The sequence below is a fragment of the Mastigoproctus giganteus genome, chromosome 12 (assembly GCF_048544385.1).
Source record: "Mastigoproctus giganteus isolate SK-2022 chromosome 12, ASM4854438v1, whole genome shotgun sequence".
NCBI lineage: Eukaryota > Metazoa > Arthropoda > Arachnida > Uropygi > Thelyphonidae > Mastigoproctus > Mastigoproctus giganteus.
This window is the reverse complement of record NC_143586.1, coordinates 68,174,652-68,199,576: the sequence shown is the minus strand read 5'-3', so window position 1 is coordinate 68,199,576 and position 24,925 is coordinate 68,174,652. Positions and strand designations below refer to the sequence as shown.

The following is a 24,925-nucleotide window of genomic DNA, read 5'->3' as shown; positions in this document are numbered from 1 at the left end:
GTCGGGTTCTGTCCCATGGTGGTCGCAAGAGCTCGACCAGCTTAGAAGAACAATGAACCAGAAGAGATGCGCCTTTCAAACAGCCAGAAGGATCTGACCACCCTGAGGTGGATACTCTCAGGCAACAGTACAGGGAACACCTATACCGCGATGATCGGGCAGCGGAAAAAGCTGTCCTGGGAGCATTTGGTCTCTTCTGTCGGCAACTCTGATCCCTGGAGGATTATCTACCGAATAACCAAAAACAAGCTGCCTAGGAGGGAGGTAACCCCCTTCCATCGCCACGCCCACTAGGTATCTTGACCAACAACTGGCATGACACAGTTAATAACATATTAGACGCCACTTTCAAAACCATCGAAGGAAACAACACCCCTGAACAGCAACTGTTATGCCAGGCCAATGACGTATACAAATCCCCGAGGACGGAGCAGCCCATTAGCCACCAGAACTACACACTGTCATAAGCAAGATAAGAAATAGGAAAAGCCCAGGACTAGATATGCTTGAGCCAGAAGATCTGGTTAGGAAAGTGTCTGAGTACATCCTAGACCTGCTCCTGGACCTTTACAACCACTGTCTCCATTCCGGCTGTTTCCCTGTCGACGACTCGAAGTGGCAAACATCAAATTGATCCTTAAAAATCCATCCAAAGCACAGCATAAACCGGACTCCTATCGACCAATTGCCCTTCCCTCTGTGCTCAGCAAAGTACTGGAGCAGCTGCTCAGACAGAGGATTGAAGTTCCTTACACCACTGCAAGCTTTTTTAATTTGAATTAAAGGGCTGCTTTTTCCTCATCTCTATTGACTTTGCGGGGGCATCGAACGCCCCCACAAAGTCAATAGAGATGAGGAAAAAGCAGCCCTGAGTCCTCGTAAGGTTCAGGACTGGCCAACTGCCGACAAACATCTATGATTGCATAAGAATCTGACCAATTGACTGGTTGTGAAAGCCCCCTATTATTGCAAGGTTGCCCCACAAATACAGCGGGGATGAACGCGGGGCTCTGTCTTAGGTCCTCTCCTGTGGAACTATGTACTGGACGAGTTCCTCAACCTCGACGTGGGGGGGGCGTACGGGCTTTAGCCTATGCAGATGACCTTTCCCTAGCCCTTACTGCAGAGTCAAGAGCCCAACTAGAAACTCTCGCGAACGCAGCAGTAACCACACTGCGACAATGGACGGAAAGGCATCGACTCAGCATATCAGCCACCAAGACCCAATCCATCTTACTTAAGGGCTTCCTAACCCCAATTAGACTGCCGCAAATAAGAATTAACAATAGAAAAATTAAGCTAGCCACAGAACTAAAGTACTTGGGAGTTATCCTGGACCGTAATCTGTCTTTTACCCTACACCTAAAACACATACAGATTAAAATTAAAAATATGCTGCCATGCTTGCCAGAGTCACACGTGGCGATTAGGGCTTAAAAATGCGCACCCTTGCGATCCTTTATAAAGCAGCCATTATCCCAGCAATCACATACGCCTCCGGGGTCTGGTTCCACAAAGCCTCAACAATGGTAAACCGCAGACGACTGGATATTATACAGAGACTCTCACCGGAGCATGCAAAACAGTCTCTCTCCATGCACTACAAGTGATCACGGGCGCTCTCCCTCTTGATCTTGAGGTGACTCGCACCAACTCAGACGTGGCAAAGCCACAATCTTCCAGGACCACACCACGGACCAGGCAAATAACCGTAAAGTTGAGAAGTACAGACTGCAAATCTACTTAACATCAATATGACATACTTAACATCACTAGACGAACTCTGACAAAGGGGACGTCACACGAAGGTTCTTTCCGAACTTGCAACAGGTGTTCCCAAAGTACCCGACATGGCGCTGCCCTGGTTTCACGTCACCTACATTCTTACAGGGCATGGAGCTCTCCACCACAAGCTAAACCTCCTCGGACTGACAGATAACCCAGCTTGCGCGTGTGACTCCCTCGAGTCCTGGGACCACCTGCTAGTCGAGTGTGAGCTGTACGAAGATCTGTGTGGACACCTCATCACACGAGTCCGGTTTAACCCCAAAAATCAGGAGCACTACCTACTGGAGGATAAGGCAACCTACAATGCCCTTACCAACTTTGCTCAGTACCTCTTTGCAAGACGCCAGACTTTACCTTTGCCGGCAAACCTAGAACAACTAGGATAAATGCAACAACGATCACAACAACTTGACGAACCAAGAGAAAACTGGACTGCGCAATAGCTGTGTCTAAACTCCACTCTCCAAAATACTGACCCATGGATGGGACATCGATCCTATTTGGGAACTGTTAACAAATCACATCACACCTACATTAACTACAATCGGACCTTCGGGAGTCCACCCTGACTGAATCCTAACCTATTGAACATCGACCAGAGGATGGATCTGGATCCCATGAGTAACCACCTAATAAAAAACCAAGCAGGACCTGCACAAATATCAGACAGACCTGGACTGAAAACCTGGACAGAGATACCTTCACTGCACTCCTGGGAATCCCGCATGGCGCAACTTAACTTCCTAGAGAGACTCAACTACACCCTCTGGAAATTCTAATAAGTGACCGTATGAATTTTTTCATTTTGGTGCACATGGATCAGATGAGGATAAAAGGAAAGCATATGGTCAATAATGACTCCAAGGAGTTTAGCCTGAGTGACTATAGGGAGCCCTTTGCCAAAAATTATGACTTGAGGAGGGCGATTGAGAACCAACTTGGATTTAAAAACCACCATTTTTGTTTTCACTGGATTAATTTTATGTTTGTTAGCCAAGGACCAGGTGGAAAGATTAGATAAAATCCGGTTTTCATTTACCTTCAACACTGCATGACAACTGCCCGAAACTACAATTATCAGGTCATCAATCATCTTTAAAATAATTTTAAAGTTCTTGTGAGTGCGGCCGAGCCAGTCTTGAATCACAATGTTCCAGATAAGGGGCACCAGGACTGAAAACTAGGAGCACCCTCGAAAGACCTTCCTAGAGACTTAAAGAAATTTTGATTTGGCAATTATCGAGCAGTCAGAGAAGTAACTTTAAAATAATTTGTACATAAGAAAGGGGCAGCTAGCAGCAAAAGCATGCGGCTTCATTGCATTATGGCTCATATTAATAATTTTTATCGCTCATAAACACCAACATTATTATTAAAGCTCTGATGTTAAGAAACCATTACTTTTATTACAATTTATGTGATAAAATTTGTCTTCGTTTTTCTAACAGGTTTATCTCAGCACAAGGAGAGCACCTTGGATATGCGCTAGAACTAAACCAAGGGGAAGACCATTAGATTTATTTTCTCTTTGGGATAATATCTTTATGACACGCTTGCCTTTATAACTATAGCTTTTTCGATCACGAAGTCTATAGACTCAAATTAAAATAGAGAGTACTTGGTCAGCATCCAACGGTTAACGACACCTTACCGTCCCAACTCCTTGCTGGAATAGTAGAGCTAAAATGAGATGTAGTAAGTTTTCGGATTAAGGAATCATTTTTGAAGGATATAAGCATGTCACCAAAATCGACGCCGTTATTTTGGCCACAAGGTATAGCATCACATTTGCTTTCCTTGGTGACATTGTAGAGGCTATAGATATACAATTGTACAGATGTTTTCCCACCAGATCTTGAGCATCCGACACTGGCCATCAAATGATTGGTTCAGCCGTTCGGGGCCATTTTTACAATTGCTGAAATGCAGTCTCGAACGGCTGAATTAATCCTACGATGGCCTGTGCTGATGAATCAAAAACTTCATCTGTCTTCCAAAGAAGTCATCATAGCTGACATCAAAACCAAGACGAAATTAAATGCTGAAAGGTACGCTTGGTCTCCAAGTCACACAGTTCAATTTGATTGGATTCCTTTTATGGACGAACTAGCTGAAATAATTGGAACTAAACCTAGGCTTTGGGCGTTGGCTTTTACAGACCGAAAGTTATTCTGGACTTGCATGAGTGGACCATGCGTTTCCTTACTATTACCGACTCTGTGGACCACATTCATAGCCTGGAGCTTGTGAAGCAATTTTAAATTGCACCGAGAGAATTTGGGCTCCTCTAAAGACGCCCGATCAGTAGAATTTTTGCAATTATTTTTATTAAATTAAGTTCCAGAACCCTCGCTGCACTAGAAGTGAATATACTAAATAATGGTTTAAATTTCAACCCAAGTCCACACACTTAACTTCCTGGTCCAATTATATACTACATTCCATCACCATCTCTACACACCAGCTGATAACAGCGATAAATTCACTTCCAGCGACTGCAACCGCTGTGGCCGACAAAGTGGCATAATTTGTGATAAAATGCCTCAGCCCGTTCATCCTCCAACCGCCCAGGTCAATTTTCAACGGAATTCTCTCCAGAATTTTTCCTAAAGCCTGGAACAGCTCCCTTATCAGACCACATCTAAAAGTTCGAAACCTCACTGTACTTAAGCATTTTCGGCAGTTATCTAACCCCTCAACGCTCCTAAAAATCCTAGAAAAAATTATGTTGCCCATCTTAATGAATCACATTCTTGGAGATAAGCCGCCACAGATCCACTACGTCATCCGAAAACGGTCCACAGTGACCCACCTTGCAACCATACGTACCATATCGTCTGCTTTTGAACGGCAGCAACGCACAACAGCGACAGCATAGCTTCTTGACTTCTCTAGCAGAGTCTCTCAAATTATATCTGGAAGCAGATTCAATTCGTGGATGTCTCGCATGGTGATGACGACAGAACATCAGAGTAGTCGAATTCCAACTAAGATATCCAGCAACAGAGCCCATCGAACGCGACACCGACCCCCAGACGAGATTTCGGATCATTAGATGACCAGCATATATTGTTCGGAGAGAAATCTCATTCTGATACATCTTTCTGTGGAAATAAACATCCGATTCTTTCTACAACACGATCAGGAGTGCCAAAATCAAAATAGGTGGCGTATTCGATTTACTTTCCTGTGCAGAGTACGACTTCGTTATTCTAATTGAAACTTGGCTCAGAGATAAAAGGAAGTTGCTACCTTCACCTCAAATCTTGGTTAACACACGCTGCTAATAGAATTGGGAGACGAGGGGGCGTTGTAGCAATCTGTCAAAGGAGCGCACTCCCCCTAATTAAGGCAACCATTTATCCAGGAGGAAACCTAGAATCAGTTCTGGGAATTTACCAAGTTGCTGGAATTTCGCTTTCTGTGTGTGCCATTTATTTCCCTCCACCAGTTTCTGAGGATTGTGTACTCAATCTGATGGCATGGCTGTCATCCACAATCAATCGTCATCAATAGCTACTGCCAGCCACAAAGAACACTCGATACACTGGCTTTAAACATGTCAGATGTGGGCATTAGTCCTATTGATGTTCCTCTCACATGGCGAAGCCACCCTATAGCTATCTTCTTAAACTGCTAGGTAAAAGAAACCATGGCCATAACCGATAATTTCCTCCCTTCCGATCACGATCCATAATATCGCCATAACATCACTACAGGCACCTAAGTATGAACCTACACCAGTACACAAGCTGCAAACATTGTCAGGAGGATGTATAATAAATAAAAAAAAGCATTAAAAAAGTTACTACCCTTTACCAACTTTACCCATGGAACATACTTGGGGAGCTGAACATCAATGAGACTGCATACAGCTTTCGAGGTGGATGGAATTCATTGCAAGGTCTGCAATGTCCAAAATATGCACCCTTAGTTCCCACTTAAAGCCATAGTGGAATGATCTCCTGACAAAGGTCTTCAAGGGAAAAAAAGGCAGCCCATGCCTCCTACGATGTGTCGCCTTCAGAAGACTCATGTGCCAAATTTTCCAAACCAAGGATGGATTTCCAGAAGAGCAAATAATCAGCGATTGACAGTTTCATGAACGACCGGCTGTCCAGACGCAAACATGTGTGGTCCACAAGTCATATTTGAACCCTACCCTGTCTTTAGATATCCAGGAATGATGTGAGCATGTTCTGCGTTTTAAGAGAGAGATCACTGCGTGTCCGAAGTATATCTTTGGAATAAAGCGCTTATCAAGCAATCATTTTAAGTAAAATCAATTTTCAAAAATAAAATTTGACATTTCTTATAACCCCTTCTTCTACTGAGTGCAAAATTCTTCTTCTGTAAGAAACACACAAGTTTTCATGTTTTTTACATTTGCTTTCATCCGCTTTATATGTCATCAAATTGTTCAAAAGAAGTAAAATTTTCGATCATGTCTCCATAATTCATGATCCTAAAATTATTCAAGTCTTTTGCCTCAACCATTAGCTTTTCCAAAAGATGCGTTGTGACACAACTTAAATCAATATCGATCCAAACAGTGGAACACACAAAGTTCTGTTCCAAATAATTTGCAAAAAGTTTGGGTTTAATAACTAAAGGGGACCTTTTATCTGTAATCCTTTCAATCCTTTACTCTTCATAGTAATTTAAAAGAGCTTCATCGACATCAGAATTTTCGGTATAAGGCATGTGGTTTCATTTTGCTACAATTCTTTTCAAAATTCATTGCTTGCGCCTCTGTATTGCTAAAAATTCTGGAGAAAGCATTGCTACCGTCTGTCACCCATCAAATTCTCCGTGACAGTCCTCAGCAAATACACTATGGGATATCAGGAAGGTCAACTATAACTAACCTTGTAACAACCACTCTGCACATCTTAGATGCCTTCGAACAAAGACAGGAATTGTCAGTTATATATCTTGACATCCATTCCGCTTTTGATGCCATCTATATACCTAATCTCCTACGTCTCTTAGAAAACTACTTCAATTTTCGCGGCGATGTTCTCTGGTTCCTAGAATCTCTCCTATCGAAGAGGACCCTTGTTCTAAAGATCGGAACAAAGACCTTCACGCGCCACATAACTGCCGGTGTACCTCAAGGGGGGGTCCTGTCTGGCATTCTCTTCTCAGCAATCATGGTGCCATTTGTGACCAATAAGTGCAATTGGATCACATATGCTGACGATGTCAAGCTCCTTACTAAAATATCGCCATCCAACTCGGCAGCCGAAACCACTCAGCAAATCACTAGCAAACTGCAGGGCATGGCTGACTACCTCAATACCTTCAACCTCCAAATCAACCCCCTAAAATCAGCACAAATAACTTACTCTCTAAAGGGCAGCCCAACAACGTTGGAGCCTGTGCTTAACGGCTCCTCAGTTCCAAGTGTTCAAACACACAAAGATCTGGGGGTCGTCTTCGACTCCAAACTATCTTTCAACGATCACATAAACCTCATACAGTCGAGGCTGAACTCACTACGCTGGGTCGCCAAACAACAGCTGCTCCACACCACCGACCCACAACTGGTAAAAAGATACATCGTATCAATCCTTTACCCGACAATACTGTATGCTTCATAGATATGGGCCTCGGCCGCCGAATCCAACATCAAAAGAATATTCTCTGCCGAATTCTGGCTTCTAAAATGGGCCAACAGCAAACTCCACCTTCCCCCAGCTCTCAGATCAACGCAGTTAGCAGAAGCTCTTCAACTACGCAGGCTCCGGTCCTACATCGGAGAAAGAAGGCTGCTGTTCACCATCAAGATGGCCACCGGTAAAATTACAGAGCCGAACTTCTGGGATCACTGCTCTTGGCGCATTCCTCCCCCTATCTCCGGTCTTCAACACAGCTGCTAGCAAACCGTAACCGGCTAGTACTAACCGACAGATTCCTGCCAAAGCAAATGCTGCCCTCACTGCAAGCCATCGACGGGGACCTCCAAGAAGTGGTCAATAATAAAAAATACAGGAAGGGTATCCTCGTCGAACTGAAAATGTAAAACTGTGCTTTGTTATCTGATTTATCTTTTTATCTGAGTTATCTTTTTTTCTCATGTGTATCTCTTTTGTAAATATGTTTTGTTAACCCCTGGCACCACCACGCCGTGACGGGACTAATTGTATGTCTATCATTGCTGCAATTAAAGATTCTATTCTATTCTATTCTAAATTGTTCACGATTTTTTGTTTTGAATTCCAAATTTTGTGAATTGTCGAACTCGATAAGTTAAATTCAAAAGCGCAATACATTTATTCCCATTTTATATTTCTCTGATAGATTCCATTTTATCTTCAACACTTAAAGCTTTCTGTTTGCTGTCCTTCGTGGAAAGTAAAATTACTGTATTGTACTGTATACAAACCACATCTTATCTTTGCAATAGAACAATGCAAACTGATTAAACTTCAAACTGATCAATGTCCTCGGGCAAAGGATAACCACACACGTGGGAAATCCTAAATGCTCAAGAGTTCTCTTTGGGAATTTTTGGAAAACGTATTCGAATTGTAAACGGCAGGCAGCTCGATTGGGATTTCATAACATGAGATGTATAATGATACCATTCAAACAAACTTCAGTTTTTTTCAACTTCCTAAAACCATGTGGGTTAAGCTCCAAAGCAGCTAAGGCACATTTTGCTGATGAAGCATCAGTACATTGTGTCGGTAAATTGAGACCGTCTAACTCAGTCATGCTGTGGAGAAATCCCATAAAAATTTCTCGATTCATTGACGGGATTCGAACCCTCGGCTTTTCTACCCGGTGTGGGAGAAGAACGGTGATTATAACCAATGAGCTATCTTCACTGAGCCCAATTCGGACCTTATTTGCATGTAGTAGTATCGAAATATGTACTTGAATAATTAAATGATTCAATTTTTTCATCTCAGAATGGTATAGAATTCAATCAGATCCATCCACTTAAAATTGAAACCTTTCCAAGAAGCTCGATTGTTTTTTTAGGCGATGTCTACTACCTGGACACAATACTGCGTGAAATCTTATAATTGCCATGTACAGTAAGACTTAACCTTCCTTCACTACGAACAAATGTGCAATACATCATCGATAATACAGTATGGGTCCTCCTTGTCACCTGCATACACTGCTTGGAGAACTGCATACACTCAAGTTTCTTAAAAGTTGATGTAAAAGTTTGATCTAAATCAAACATCACCAGTAATAAAGATGAAAGTAACCGATTATATTTTGAAACTTAGAGTAGTTGTACAAAACTGTTTGCCCTTGACATATCCACTCATTCACGATAGAATAATAAAAATAATCATTGTGCCTTTGTCAAAATAAATCTAGCTATAATAACTGCTCCAACTTCCCCTAGAATAAGTCATTTTATGACCAAAAAACAGGAAAAAGAGAGCCACTTGTTATTTGTCGCAAACTGGTTTCTGGTTAGAAGGTCACTTTCAACAAAATCATAATCAAACTTATAATTTGTGTTCTGTCTATTTAATAAGGAAATCGTTAGCTCTTAGTACGCATCGGTGGCAACAGAGCACTCAAATACACTCCGAATAGAGACGAGTTATTTTCCTGCCTTCCTGCAAGGTAAGCACAAAGCTTCATTTTATAGGAATGCATTAATTTATAAAGTAATAAGAGACCGAAAGTTTAGCTTTATTGTATACGTACGTTACTAACTCTATTATGCGGATGGTAATAGACAGAGGCCTTCGTGGGTAACGCAATTGATAGGACCATTATCCTCCCCACACCGGGTGGAAAAGACGATTCACAGACTAAAATATTAACAGTAGCCACGGGCAGAGGCAAAAGTGATTCTTTTGCCTCTGCTTCTATTGGAATGAGCAGCAGCCTAGAGAGCAAGTTGCTAGGGGTTTCAAGAGCTGCTGGAAGTCATCGTGGAACATTGTTCCAAGAATATTGTTCAAGGTTTAGGCCTAAATGGTTGTCGAATGAACTAATGAGACTCGTGGCAGAGAAGAAAAATGCTTGGGATGCATATAAATTATCAGGCGACACAGAAGCCTATTGCAGATATAACTTCTGTTTGGGGAGAAATAATGGAGTCACTGGTTAAAGAGGTGATTCAGGATCACCTATACAAGACTGCAGTAATAGTTCAGACAGAGCATGAGTTTGATAAGGGGAAGATTTGTCTGACCAATTTGATTGGATACTATGATGTGGTCACAAAGGAACTGGATGCAAAAAATAATTTTGATATCATATACTTGGATTTCAGGAAAGCTTTGATACTGACTGTTGCACATGGAAGAGTGCTCTACAAATTGAAGCGATATGGCATTAAGGGCAAGTTAATGCAATGGATAAAGTGATGGCTGAGTGGGAGACAGGAGAGAGAGAGAGAGAGAGAGAGAGAGAGAGAGAGAGAGAGAGAGAGGTAATAAATGGACACTGATCTACATGAACCAATGTTATTAGCGGAGCCCCCGAGGGTTCGGTGCTGGGCCCATTGTTGTTTTGTGTATTTATCAATTATATCGATGAAGATATATCAGGGGATTTAGATGAAGTCTATGTTTGCAGATGATACAATGGTCGGTAGGGTTGTTAATGACAGTAATGGCAGTGTGCTACTGCAACAGGACCTAGAAAAGTTAGGCAGATGGGCTGAGAAGTGGCAACTGAAGTTTAACATTGACAAATGCAAAGTACTGCATATGAGTAGCAGTAACCCAAGAGAAACATACCAACTGTGTGTGTGGTACTACACTCAAGGAGGTGGAGAATGAAAAAGACCTGAGGATAATTGTGCAGTTAGATATAAAGTTCTCTGAACAGTGCAGACAGACTGCCACAGCAGACCATCGAGTTTTGTCAATGATATATAGGAATTTTGCTAGCAGGGACAAGGAGGTGATTGTCCCTTTAAATAAAGCAATGGTCAGGCCCCACCTTGAGTACTGGGTAGAGGTCTAGAGGCCTCATTTCAGGAAGGATGTAGAATTGCTAGAACGTGTATGGAGAAGGGCAACAAGATTGGAACAAAGGGGTGCTGTTACCAAGAGAGGCTTATGTTCTGCAAGTTGCAGCATCTGGAGACTAGGCACCTGCGAAGTGATCTGGTTGAGGTGTACATGGCCTTGAATGGTTTCGGCAGGCGCAATGCAGATGTGATACTTCTGCTTTCTCAGATTAAGAACCTAAGTGGGCATGGATTGAAATTGAGGAAAGACAGTTGTAGAACAGATGTGCGGAAGTTTGCCTTTAGCCAGCGAGTAGTTGATTGTTGGAACAAACTTCCATTTCTTGTTGTAGAAGTTGATAGATTAAATAAATTTAAGGCTGGACTAGACAAACATATGGGTGAAATGGGAAGGGTTTTATTTATTTATTTTTTGGCCGATGCTAAGCTTGCTTTCTTGCATTATATGCCTCAACTAATGCTAAGGCTAACGTATCGGACGAGAGGAAACTTGAAGGAACTTTAGGCTCGTATTTTTAAAAGATCAAAAGTTAGCGGAAATAACTGGGGAATTGCTAGAGCACGAAAGAAATGAAATAAGGCGGCAAAGTATTCTGATCACATGCATCTAAAACGGCTCAGGTGGCTGTTAAGAACCCCTTCTGTCTAAAGAGCCCTCCTCTTGCTAGTCGATGCAGTAAAGGCGATAGTGTTCATATGATAAAAGGAAGAAGAAAGACAAAGAAAAGAACAATCACTTAAAATCAAGGTGCAAAATCTAAAGTTGAAACAAAGGAGGATGTCGCTAAAGGTAAAGTGCATTTGAAGATATTGTTTAAGTTGAAGATAAGATAAAGATGAAGTTGAAGATAAATTGAAGATATTGCTTCAATGTTGCTGTAGGTAAGGTGCTACTTCTAAACACCCAAGAGATAAGAGTGATATCTCTTTGCAGGTATGCTGGGATTTCCTAAGTTGGAAAAAATTAGGAATTTTCATTAAAATTGAAGTTTAGAGGGAGCGGCAATAGAAATACTTTGTTTAGATAATAAGATTCTTAACGCCATCTGAGTTTTCAGGACAGTAAGTAGATGCTTAAAAGGAAATCTTGAAAAGGTGGCATCAAAGGTTATTTCTGTAAAATCGAGGAATGACAATTATAAATATCTCATCTTATGAGATAAGATATCAATACCTCAATGAGTCAATTCAGCGAGACCTTTATTAAACGATATTAATTCTAGAAATAGTGCGCTTGTTAAAGATAAAAGATTATTGAAGACATCAGACAAACAGCCAGCTATAGTCAATTAAAGATTTAGGCTTGCATTATAATTAATTAATTTTTAAGTCAGTGCCAAAATCAACATTTTGGCACAGCAGAATGACAAATGGTGAAGGAAGAACGTTTGAAAATTGTTGTCTGCGAATCACTTAATAACCCACGATGTGATTGAATATTCTTCTGGTACCTTTTTGACTTTTCATGGATGCGATCTGCAGAGTTCACTACAATAGAAGATGCGCGAATATGTTAGTAGGGTGGTTTATATCTGAAGATTTAACAATCAGAAGCGATTCACCGATTAAAACTGATGTGGAAATAAAATAATATTAAATCAAGGGAAAAAAAACTGTGTGATTTGAAATCATGAACGTTAAGGACGTTGAACTTATTTATCCCGAGAATTACTCATCACCAATGAGTTGACAAAAATAGTTGAAGAATAATTGTTTGTCAGTGTTTAATTTGGATTCCTGAGGCTTTCTATTTAGCGTGGCTTTTCGAGTTGTTAGTCCTGGACTAACTGACGATTAACAGTATTGGTAGTGCGCGGTGCCCAGAAGCACAAGTGGCATCACTTAAAATCATAACAGCCTCACTCCTAGAACGAGGGAACGAAATGTCTTGCATCAGCGTGACCTTTCAGAGTTGCAGTCTTACAGGACACTAGAAAAACGGGTATGGTCGCATAATTCTAAGCTACGTGACCTTGAAATGATTACTAACCAGTTCGGTAACGATATTTAGTCTCACGCACGCACAGAAAAAGACTTGCATAAATGGGGAAAGAGAACTTAGCGTACGTGTTTGTTTATTTTTCAATGTTATTACGTTTAGCGGATACAGACCGTTGCGCAACCTTCAGGGGCTAACAACCTGCTTTCGTTATCCGGAATGCGCTTTTAGAGAGACCAGCTAAATGCCATAGCAACAGGGAGTTAGTTAGACGTACTCTCAGAACATTCCTCGAGACCCACAGAACAGTTCACCTTCCTTCTTAGACGTAGGTAATTGCTATTTTATCAACTTCCATTTTACCATTTAAGGACTGCTCAAAAGGCGTTTTGTATTTTAAGTTGTTTATTTGTTCAATGTAAAATTAATATGGGAGAGAAAGACAGAGGGGTTTTATTAATGACTATGTAACAACTGTTAGGTGTTTTCTGAACTCGGTATATCCCCACTCGGTATATCCCCACCCGGAGTATGATAATTAATATTATTGTTTCGTTAATAACTCCGATATATCAGCCATTAGCGATGGTGGAAGATGGAGGTTCTTTGTTGTGTCCGTGTCAGATAGGTTGTAAATAACACGTACAAATAACGATACATCTAGGACCAGTAAGTGGAAGTGTCAGAGACAGAAAGCAAGGATACAACGTGTAGTTTGTCCGTTTGAACAATATAGTCATCTGAATGATCCCAACATAAAGTGATATTTTTTTTGCGCAGAGAGAGAACAATAAATGAATTTTCATCACCGCATGGAAGTCATCTCCAGGATGGCGTGTTTGAAGAGTGACTCAGTTTCCAACGATGTAAGAAGTTCCCAAACGGATGGCACTTTATTCAAGACCCGTTACATCTTAATCAAAACACCATTGATTAAACAACTGTTGGCCAGGTGGATGAATTTTCGGATTATTCTAAGAGCCAAAACAACTAAGGCTATGAGGCGTCTTTATATTCGGCCTATATTGGTTTATATTTGGTTTAGATTTAAATTACTTAACATATATTGATCATTACAGAAACAGAGAACTTCTTGTCGTTTTTTGCCTTCAGTCTGGGTGGTTGGCCCCTGTTGAAGTCATCTGGATTGCGGGTAAAAAGCGATAACTTTTTCTTTCTTTTTTTTTTTTGCGTTTTCTTAAATCCCTGAATGTATTATTTGATTGATTTACTTTTTCTATTATTTTCTATTATCTTTAATATTTTATAGACATTATGGGTGTAATGCATGATTGCTCTGCAACTGCATTGACCCATTAATATTATTTACTATTATTTAATATTATTTATTTATTTTGATGTTTACCGGCCACTTAATTTCCACTTCTTCTCTCCGCATCCTTTTTTGATGTTGGCCACTTACACTTGCACTTATTCCCACCCTCCCCTTTGTTAATAGCGTATATGAAGGTCCCCATCACCGACGAGTAGACGTATGTAAATTCGAACACCTGACGTACCCTTACTTCCTGTTCGGAACTTATGGTGTCGCTGATTAGAAGAGGCGCTGCGACTAATCCGGTCACCCGATCTATTGATTGCTCCCGAGCAACCCTTCTCCTGTCTTTCTACAAAATGACCCCACTGCTTAGTCCCGCTATCCTTGCTTGTTCTTTCGTTTTGATGGCCGTTGATACTTTTAACTCTCACGTTATACCTGTCCCTACATTAAATTTAAACTTCTCTTAATTTAATCGCCTAGCGTGTGACCCACTATCTTTAACAACATTTGTGATTTGTAATGTTTCACCTCACCTTTCGCTATACCAGTGTAAGATTTTATATCTTACACATGCTTTCTGGACAAGAAACACCGAGTTTTCGATTGATAAAACTATGCAACCCAATCCTGAGACGGACTAACTTTGCCATCTTGTGAGAAAACCGATAAAAGTTCCCGTCATAACAGGATTTGAACCCAGTAGTTTTCCACATGTGTGGAAGGATGATGATTGTAACAACTGTGCTAGGCCAATCATTGTTACCATGCAGGAAACTGTCCGCAAGTTCTACATAAATTCGACAGTTTCAACACCATACTGTGAGATCGACTTCCTCTTGGAAGGCGTGTGATGTTTGGGTATGTGTTCTGTTTCAATGAATGAATCCGGGTGCTACCCGAAGATCTAACTCATGAATCGGTAATGAAAGAAATCGAACTATGTCTTTCCCACCACCAAAAAAAGCTCGTAGCTCAAGAAAAGAAATGTGGCATTCAATTTTTGATCTACAAGAACCACAGCTGACAGTTTGCCCCATGGCATCACATCAGTTTAAATCGCTATTGTGAAATAATGGAACAGATTAGTAATGAGAGGCATAAAATCAAAGCGATCAGGCAGCTTAGTGGCATAGCGTTGTCCCATGACAACGCGAAACCTCATATATCCCTTGACATCCAGCCTCAGCTGTAGCAGTAGAATAAGAAAGTACTGCAACAAGAAAGTACTGCAGACAAAGTTTGGCTTCAAAAGCGATCAAAGGTGGTCACAGTCGGATAATTAGATGAAGGAAAGCTCCTCACATTGGTCTCACCAGTGGCCATCGAATTCTATTCTATGGATGTGTCCCACCTAGTCAAAGATGGGGTCGGTATCTCAACACCCTGAGTCTTTATTTTAACTAGTATCTAAACTGTTCATGCATTTGAATGAATCTTACATTCCATAATCGGCAGATGATTTGCGAATTTAGAGATTAAAATCTAATATTGGATCTAATGGTATGGATTTTTCCCAATGTCATGCAAATAACAGAATTTATCCATATGCTGTAATTCCGTGTTTAATTATTTTTATATAATTTAAATTATAATTTTTAGCCACTGATAAAATGTATAAAACATATCTCTGTTATTTAAATAGAATAAATATAAAATTGACACTGGAATAAATAGAATCTGTCTAATTTCGAATTTGCTTTTTCTCCCATAAGCGGCGTTATCATGGCCAAAAGAATAGCCATAATTGGAGCAGGTTCGAGTGGGCTTACAGCCATGAAATCTTGTAAAGAGGAAGGACTGGATGTCGTGTGTTATGAGCGAACCAACGACTGGGGTGGACTCTGGCGATACCGAGATCAAGACGTCGATGGAATTCCTTCGGTTATGAGATCGACCATCATAAATACAAGCAAAGAGAAAAGTGCTTTTACAGATTTCCCCCCTCCCAGAGAGTTCCCAAACTTCATGCACAACACCAAGATAATCGAATATTTCCGATTGTACGCCACCAAGTTTGATCTATTTCGACACATTAAATATAACCAGGATGTGGTAAAAGTGGTTCCAGCGGATAATTACAAGTCTACAGGCAGATGGGTGGTGACCACCAAGGACACCAAGGATGGTCAAATTAGCGAAGAAACCTTTGATGGGGTGATGGTGTGCGTTGGACATCACGTTTATCCAAATATTCCAAAGTTTCCTGGCATCGATGAGTATAAGGGGAAAGTGTTCCACACTCACAGCTGTAAAAATGCTGACGGTTATGCAGGAAAACGTGTAGCGGTGATCGGTATTGGAAACTCTTCTGTAGATGCGGTAGTGGAGTTCAGTTATGTTTGTGAAAAGGTGAGTAATTTTCTGCTTTGTATCAAGAAGTCTGATTTAATTTTCATTTTTTCTTTTTGAGTGAATACTTTTTTAATAAATTGACCTTCATTGAAGGACAACGGGTATGTCATTTTATACGTTTGGAAAGGTCAGGCTCTATTCAATAAAACCAAGGATTTGACGTCTTTTCAACTGGAACTAGTTGAGACTAAATTAGTCTCAATTAGCAAGACGAAAACTTATTTCAAAAGGAAGTTCAGACATTTCCTAAGGTGTTTTCCTTTGTGTTGCAATGTTTTTTCCTGCACGGTTATATCCAGAATTACTGCAGTGTATAATGTAGACACCAGTAATGAGACTTGACTCTGTTCCTGCTTTGGATAGAGTCATGCAGCCCTTAAGTTATAACCCACACCTTACGTTAGACGTAGTTAGTTATCCACACCTACGACTGGACAGTCGTCTTGTTGCACTAGACATACTGACCTGCTTGTTAGTTATATCCTGTTTGCTTGTATTCAAAGCCATTTTTAACTGTTCAACATGTCCCATAAGGAAGCTGTTTCGCTCGACTTACTGGGTTAATTGGATTATTTAGAATATGTAGTAAGATTTTTTATGATGGGTGTTCTCTGATAAAAAAGAAATTCTTTAAATCATTGTGTATCTAAAAAATAATTCGAGATTCTCTTCATGTAATAGAGTTCAATGCAAGTTCAAGTTTGTAGTCTCCTAGTCAATATGAACTAAATTTTAAACACACTCTAACAGATGCTAATATCCATCCCAATTCCGACCATCCGTTATCTCCTTCTGTCAATTTGCTAGTCTCTTAACCCTTTATATATCCTAAATCCTAAAACATTATTCAGTGAAGTTAGCTAACGATGCCTCCACCCAAACGGACGGCAATTCTCCCCCCCCGCCCACTTACTACCCTGGAACAAATGCTGAAGAAAATGATCATATTAAACGCATCTGTTTTGGATAGAAGGATGGAAGTGTAAGTTCTGTCGCATGCTCCTTGATCTAAAGGCAGCGGTTGAGAGTCCTCCGTTATCTCAACCTCCTCGTGTACACAGATTGTTGCAGTTCTAGCTCTCAGTCTAGATGAACAATTTGTTCCATAAAAAATGCGAAAACACCTACGAGATCTTCAAAATCTAGCTTCTTCTCAACGTGCTGCTTGTCCAAGCATATAACTGAATCCCACCACGATGAATGGAACCCTGACGGTTGCACACGCATTGTCAAAATGATCCCTCTGATCTCAATCCTAAAGGTACGACCCATAGAGGATCGCTTACAAATACCCCAAGTTTCCTCACAGAAACAACCCATAATATGAACACCAAATACGCATTCTTGTGTCTAAATCTAAATAGTTCGAGGTATAATAATAATAATATATTTTGTTATCAGTCTGGATCTCAATATTACCTACAGCAGATGGATCAGCTAGTTTTCGAGATAGAAATACTAGCTAGAGCTTTCGATATAAAAATCAAACATCCCACATTTGCATCCTTCAGATTTCAACTAAAGAAACGTAACATGCAGCATCTAAATCCTGATATTTGGCCAAATGATCTACTCGTTATACTATATTATGACACTATTGGAGTCACCAACTCTAACGAACATCTACCTGCTGAACTGTTTGCATAGCTAGAGAACACCTCTCCTGGTTCACATCGTACTCAACGTATTCAACCTGCCACTTAATACATCTGTTTGCAAACATATTTTTGACACATATGTGCATCTCAACATATTTATTCAAAATACAAGAAACATGGATGCAGGAACGACCTTTGTAGGACGTTTTTTTACTACCCAAAAATTCTATTCTTAATTACACACCATATGTGACATCAAGGATTAATCGATCTGAGAGTTATGAACACCTACAACTGTAGTACCTATGGCTTTGAAGGAATTTCTCCACCTACAAATTTATAATATTTATATTCCTCCTGGACCGATGGATATTACATCATTAGTGAAATAATAACCTTGATCACTATTGTTCCTAAGCCTCAAACTAACATAGTTGTAATGAACGACTTTAATCTCCCCCTGCCCAAATATAATTTAAAAATGAAGTTTCTGTCTGACTCCATATTAGTTCCAGGAGCTAAAAACAAAATCACTTTTTTACCAGAGGAAATAAAGCGCTTGATCTTGTTTATTCTGATCTTCCAGTTCAAGAAACTGGGCACCAATGTTAAATTTAAATCTGACCGTAGAAGTGTAGAGCTGAAAGCAGCAATTTACTCCAGGGACTCTCGTCCCCCTTCAGAAATCACCAAATGCATATGACCAATAAAATTCCTTCAAAAAGAAATATATCTATACAAGATTTCACCATTATTTTAATAAAATGGATGATTCAACTAAAAACAGAATTGGAATCCACTTTTGAAGACTATCTTCTCATTCCAATCCTTGGTTCAAATCCCATCTAAAACCGTACTTTAAAAGTAAGAAAAAATACCACAGATACTGGAAGAAAAATGGCACTTCATCAGCACACATAAAATATAAAAAAGCAGAGCATTATTTTAACTCAAAAAATTCAGCTGTACAGAAATTAGTTAATGTTCAAGAGTACAATAAAAGAGTACTTTCTACAAAAACAAGAACTACCTTACAGCACGATCAAGTTGTAGAATGGATAAAGTGCAATAGAAATCAAAACTATTCTATTATTTGCGCTGAAGATACGTAGCACAAATTTGAAGAATTCAATTCCATCAAACTAAATAACATAGCTTTTCTTCCCTACTAGTACCTTTGATATTCTGGTCACAACCACGACAGGTGTTCCTCAGGGAGGTGTACTCTCAATTACTATATTTTCAGCATCTCTACAGCCACTTCTGCAAGCAAAATCTAGCATGAAAATATCTAATGTGATGGACACACATTATTCAAATGATGATCGATAGCCTTGAAAAGCGTGGATTGTTCCATCCAACACACATTCGAGGTGATTTGAATAGACTTCAAGGAAGCCTACTCAAATCACCTTGCATTTTGCTGCCTTGATGCAGCAAAATGCAAGGGGAACAGTAAGCCCAAAGTAATTTATACACTTGTTGATATTTGAACTAAAACCAGTGGAGGAAGAAATGGATTTGGGAGTTACGATACGAAGTTCTCCGAGCAGTAAATAGGCGGCAAGGAAGGCCCATGGACCAACTGGGATCTTATTGTATAAAGCAATTGTAAGACCACACTTGGTTATTGTGTTTGGGCACCTAAAATGGATATTTTGGCACCACCTAAAGGACATCGAGCTTCTTAAAATGGTCCAAAGATGGACCACTTTAACTGGACCAAGCACTAGGGAAGCAAATTTGAGAGAAGGAGTGTGTTATAGGCCTTAATGACTCTGATGAGTATAACGAACAACTGTACAGAGAAATAGAGTAGGCCAGTAAATAGATTGTCTATTTACTGGTAAATCCCACTTGATCACAGTGTGCTCAAGTGGGATTTACTCAAAGAGGTAACTACCATCACGGGTAAAGGGAAGGGTTTTCGCTTTCTTAAAGGTGACTACGGTGGTCTGGCACAGTTTTAAATTCTATACAGTGGGACCAACTGATGATGTTATCAACAACAAATTCTAAATGGGAAGCATTCAAAGAATTAATCTTGGAAGCTACTACGCTTTTCATACCAACTAAGAAATATTGTTCAAGGTTTAGGCCTAAATGGATGTCAGATGAGCTAAATGAACCTAAATGGATGTCAGATTAAGACATGTGGCAGAGAATAAAAATGCATGGGATACATATAAATTAATAGGTAACACAGAAGTCTATGGTAGATATAGGCTGGTCTGTAACAAGTCACAAAGGAGGTTAGGCAGGCTAAGGGAGATTACTAGATATCTTTGGAAAAAGATGCAAAGAAAAACAGCAAAGAGTTCTTTACCTATGTAAACTCTAGAAGGAAGAGGATGAATCAGATTTGTCCACTTGATATCGATGGTTCAACTGTTGATGATCCTGCTCAGGTAGCTAACAAACTAAATGAGTATTTTGCATCTACATTTACACATTAGGAGTTATTCAGGGAGGGGAATGCCAGAGGTGTATTGAACTCTGGCAGTGAGTTACATGATTTTGTAATAACTGAGAGCAAAGTGGAGGAGAAATTGTTGAAGATAAACATAAAAAAGGCACCAGGGGTGGATGGGATCTATCCAGTTATATTAAAGGAGGCAGCAAAGGAAGTAAGCAAACCCTTAGCTATAACTATGAGAGCTTTCTTGGACTCAGGGGAGGTTCTCACGTACTGGAGATGTGCAAATGTATCTCCAATTCACAAAGGGGGGGGGATCTAAGGGTGACACGAGTATTTACAGACCTGTTAGTATAACTTCTGTTCCGGGAAAAATAATAAAGGCACTGGTTAGAAAAGCACTGCAAGATCATGTAGACAAGACTTCAGTTACAGTTCGGGCACACAGCATGGGTTTGTGAAGGGAAAGTCTTGCATGACCAATTTGATTGGATACTATGATGCAGCCAGAAAAGAACTGGATGGAAGGAATAACTTTGATATTATATACTTGGATCTTAGAAAGGCTTTTGATACTGTTGCTCATGGAAAACTGCTGCACAAATTGGAGCAGTGTGGCACTGGAGGCAAATTTCTGCTATGGATAAAGGGATGGTTGAGTGGGAGAAGCTAAAGAGTGGTAATCAATTGACGCTGCTCTTTGTGGACTGATGTTATTAGTGGAGTCCCCCGGGGTTCAGTGTTGGGCCTATTGTTGTTTTGTATATTTATAAATGATATTGATGATGGTATATTAGGCTTAATGTCTAAGTTTGCAGACGACACGAAGGTTGGCAGGGTTGTTAATGACACTAATGACAGTACGCCAGAGCAACGGGATCTGGAAAGGTTGAGCAGATGGACAGAGAGGTGGCAACTGAAGTTTAAAATTGACAAATGTAAAGTACTGCATATGGGAAGCAGTAACCCCAGAGTAACGTATCAATTGTGCTGTGTGGTACTACACTGAGGGTGGTAGAGATATGAAAAGGACCTGGGGATAATTGTGGAGTTAGATATGAAGTTTTCTGACAGTGCAGACGGTCTGCACGAGTAGCTCATGGTATCTTGTCAATGATATACAGGCATTTTTCTAGCAGGGATAAGGAGGTGATTACCTCCTTGTATAAGGCAATGGTCAGACCACACCTTGAGTACTGTATAGAAGTCTGGAGGCCTCATTTTAGTAAGGATGTAGAGCTGATGGAACGAGTATAGAGAAGGGAAACAAACAAGATTAGTGAATGGAACAACGGGTTGCTCTTATGAAGAGAGGCTTAAGTTTTGCAAATTACAGTGTCTGGAGACTGGCACTTGCGAGCTGATTTGATTGAGGTGAATAAGACTTTGAATGGTTTGAGCATGCTCAATGCTGGTGGGATTCATTCTCTTTTTCAGATTAATCGCCTGAGGAGACATAAATTAAAATTCAGGAATGACAGTTGAAGAACAGGTGTGTGGAAATTTTCCTTTAGCCAGCAGTTGGTGGTTGAGGAAACTGGAGAAAATTCAAAGGTCAACTGGATAGATAAAGAGCGTGAGGGTTTGTGCGTGTATAGTGGTTATAATCACCGTACTCCTCCCACCGGGTGGAAAAGGCGCCATTCGAATCCCGGTTAATGAAGAGAGGGAATTTAATGAGGCTTTTCTTGGTTGGGTTAGTCGGTTTCAGGATGGATAGAAAGGTTCCATCCCCCCCCCCCCTCTCGTGGCGGAAAATCGGATTTTTCATCCACCAAACGGACAAATCGTCCAGAGAACCCACGGAGTTCTTCATACATGAGTGTACGAGACTGTTCTCAGGTGTTCCTAAAATGACATTTTACATACGAGAGCTGGAAATCAATAGACAGTTTATCATTTTATATGTTTTTATTAATCGAATTAATTATCGCTCATACAGAAACTCTATTATTATAGCTAATGTTAAGAAACATTATTTTTAATTGTCATTTTATGAGATAAAATTTAAACTTTTTTTTTTCCTAACAGGTCTATCTCAGCACAAGGAGAGGATCTTGGATATGGGCCAGAACTGGACCAAGGGGAAGGCCGTTAGATTTATTTTCTCGTTGGGATAATATCGTTATGACATCCTTGCCTTATGACTACGCCTGTACTCTATTCGAAAAGGCTTTGACTAACTTTTTCGATCACGAAGCCTATAGACTCAAACCAAAACACAGAGTACTTGGTCAGCATCCAACGATTAACGACACTTTACCGTCCCGACTCCTCGCTGGAACAGTAGAGCTAAAAGGAGACGTGGTAGGTTTTTCGGAGAGAGGAATAATTTTTGAAGGAGATAAGCACGTCACCGAAATGGACGCTGTCATTTTGGCCACAGGGTATCGCATCACATTTCCTTTCCTCGGTGACGTTGTACAGTCTAAAGATAACAGGGTCCAATTGTACAAATATGCTTTCCCACCAGATCTTGAGCATCCGACACTGGCCATCATAGGATTAATTCAACCTCTTGGGGCCATTTTTCCAATTGCTGAAATGCAGTCTCGATGGTTTGCCCTGTTGATGAATCAAAAACTTCATCTGCCTTCCAAAGAAGCCATGATAGCTGACATCAAAACCAAGACGAAATTAAATGCTGAAAGGTACGTCTCATCTCCGAGACATACAGTCCAAGTTGATTGGATTCCTTTTATGGACGAACTGGCTGAAATAATCGGTGCCAGACCTAAGCTTTGGAGTTTGGCTCTTACAGACCCGAAATTATTTTGGGCTTGTTTGACTGGACCTTGTTTGCCTTCGTATTACCGACTCTGTGGACCACATTCGTGGCCTGGAGCTCGTGAAGCGATTTTAAATTGCACCGAAAGAATTTGGGCTCCTCTAAAGACGCGTCCTGTAGTTTACCAACAGAAGAAAGGATTTGGACTTTTGAAGATTGCGTGGATCGGTGGATTGCTCATACTGTTCCTTCTTTACTGCTTTAAATAGATTGATTCATTTTGGGGATGAAATGGGAGATCTTGAAACGATTCTGCTGATATATTACGTGATTATTCCCTTTCAGACTAAAAGAGAAAGAAAACTAGCTGTGATATTAGTAACATTGGTAGGTTTGCTTATATCTCATTCAATTTCGTTATGGTTTCATTTATCTGAACTTCTTGTAAATGTCCACTCATTAAAAAAAAACAACAACTTTATACACTCGTATGTATATAATAAAATGATTATATTTACTTGATAACGTTGTGGTTTAATGGAATATAATTCGAATAGTTTATTTGTGTTACACTTATTTGTGCCAATCAAAAAATAAGAGAATATAATAGAGAGATAGAGTAGATGTTATAGCTTTGCTTTCTCCTTAGGAAGATAGCAAACCCTGGAGAGCATAACGGTCTTCTAATCTATGTCATCAGAAGAGTTACCCTGAGAGAGAGAGAGAGAGAGAGAGAGAGAGAGAGAGAGAGAGAGAGAGAGGGAAATCACCAAGAAAGAGAAGAATAATGATATCCAGCTCAGGACCCTGGGTGCGCCAAGCCCATACTCACCAGATGTGAGCTCCTGGGGATATTCAACGTATAAAAGTGGTCATTACAGAAATCTTGTCCACTTCAGGTGAAAAAGGCCTGAGTTCGAATCCTGTCAATTACGCGAGGAACTTTTATGGTTTTATTCAGTCCGTGGCTGAGTTCTTTGGCCTCAGGAGAGATAGTAAGGTTACAGAGTACCAGGGGAATCTAATAATCTGAGATAAAATTAAGTATATACATACATATAACCTATTACAACCAAATATAATAATTAACACAGTAGAGTATTAAAATAAAGCTAATACAATATGAAATATTCCACCTCTAGTATAAGCAGAAGGATATCTCACTGAGGAGCGAGTAATAACTTCAGCGACAGCTACCAGCATCTGCACAAAAATTTCCGCTTATTGTCTCTGTAGGCAGAGTCCTTGGACCACAAGCCAAAATCAATATCGAATAAGTTGAGCGCATCGATGATGCTATTGGAACAGTGCCTACTGAAATTTCAGAGCTTTTGTAGGTTTGAGCAAAGGACTGGAAGACTTCTGAGAGCTCTGGCGGGACCCTTTCAGTCCACTGACCCCCAGAAATTGATAAAGTCGAGAACTCTAGACCAGAGGACTAGTTCCATTGTGACTCTCCGCCTACATGCAAAGTGCTAGACAGGAGTACAGAGGAGGTTGATGCACAGCTGTGATTTTTCAAGTGGTATATAGCAGTTGAGCCCAATTGTTGGCCAACATTAGGACCCAGAATTCTAGACCCCAAATTCTCTTCAGGTCGGACTTCGCAGTGGCAGATCAAATTTCCACGCCATGTCCCACGATAGAGCAAAACACAATAGGGACTGTCTGATTATCTCTTTATTGCTATCTCTGCAGAGGGCAAGTCTTTCGACCAGGAATGCTTGAGTGTAGTTGCTGTTGTTGTTGTTGTTGTGGGGTTTTAGGAGCATTGGCGACTAAGGCCATGTTGCTCCGCGTATACTGTCTGTAAATTGCGTGTGTTCTGAGGTCGATTTTCAGTCTGTTTTCTGCATGAAAAAC

The 24,925-nt window shown here is 40.4% G+C and overlaps 1 protein-coding gene across 2 annotated transcripts; it reads left to right on the top strand.

Annotated features, from left to right (window-relative positions):
* The first annotated feature begins 9,356 nt into the window (after positions 1-9,356).
* LOC150077161 (flavin-containing monooxygenase 5-like) lies at positions 9,357-23,513 on the top strand. Of its 2 annotated transcripts, none has more exons than XM_090386845.1 (3): positions 9,357-9,384; positions 15,681-16,317; positions 22,366-23,513. In XM_090386845.1, the coding sequence occupies exons 2-3, from the start codon at positions 15,691-15,693 to the stop codon at positions 23,329-23,331; spliced, it is 1,593 nt and encodes a 530-aa protein (XP_090242971.1). In that variant the 5' UTR covers positions 9,357-9,384; positions 15,681-15,690; the 3' UTR covers positions 23,332-23,513. The 2 variants fall into 2 exon arrangements, with proteins under 2 accessions (XP_090242971.1, XP_090242970.1); XM_090386844.1 differs by lacking the exon at positions 9,357-9,384 and adding an exon at positions 12,946-13,018.
* Positions 23,514-24,925: the final 1,412 nt, after the last annotated feature.

Coding starts and splice junctions, on each gene's coding strand:
- LOC150077161 (XM_090386845.1), top strand. CDS start 15,691: ATGGCCAAAAGAATAGCCATAATTGGAGCAGGTTCGAGTGGGCTTACA. Junction 16,318..22,365: donor TCAGTTATGTTTGTGAAAAG/GTGAGTAATTTT, acceptor TTTTCCTAACAG/GTCTATCTCAGCACAAGGAG.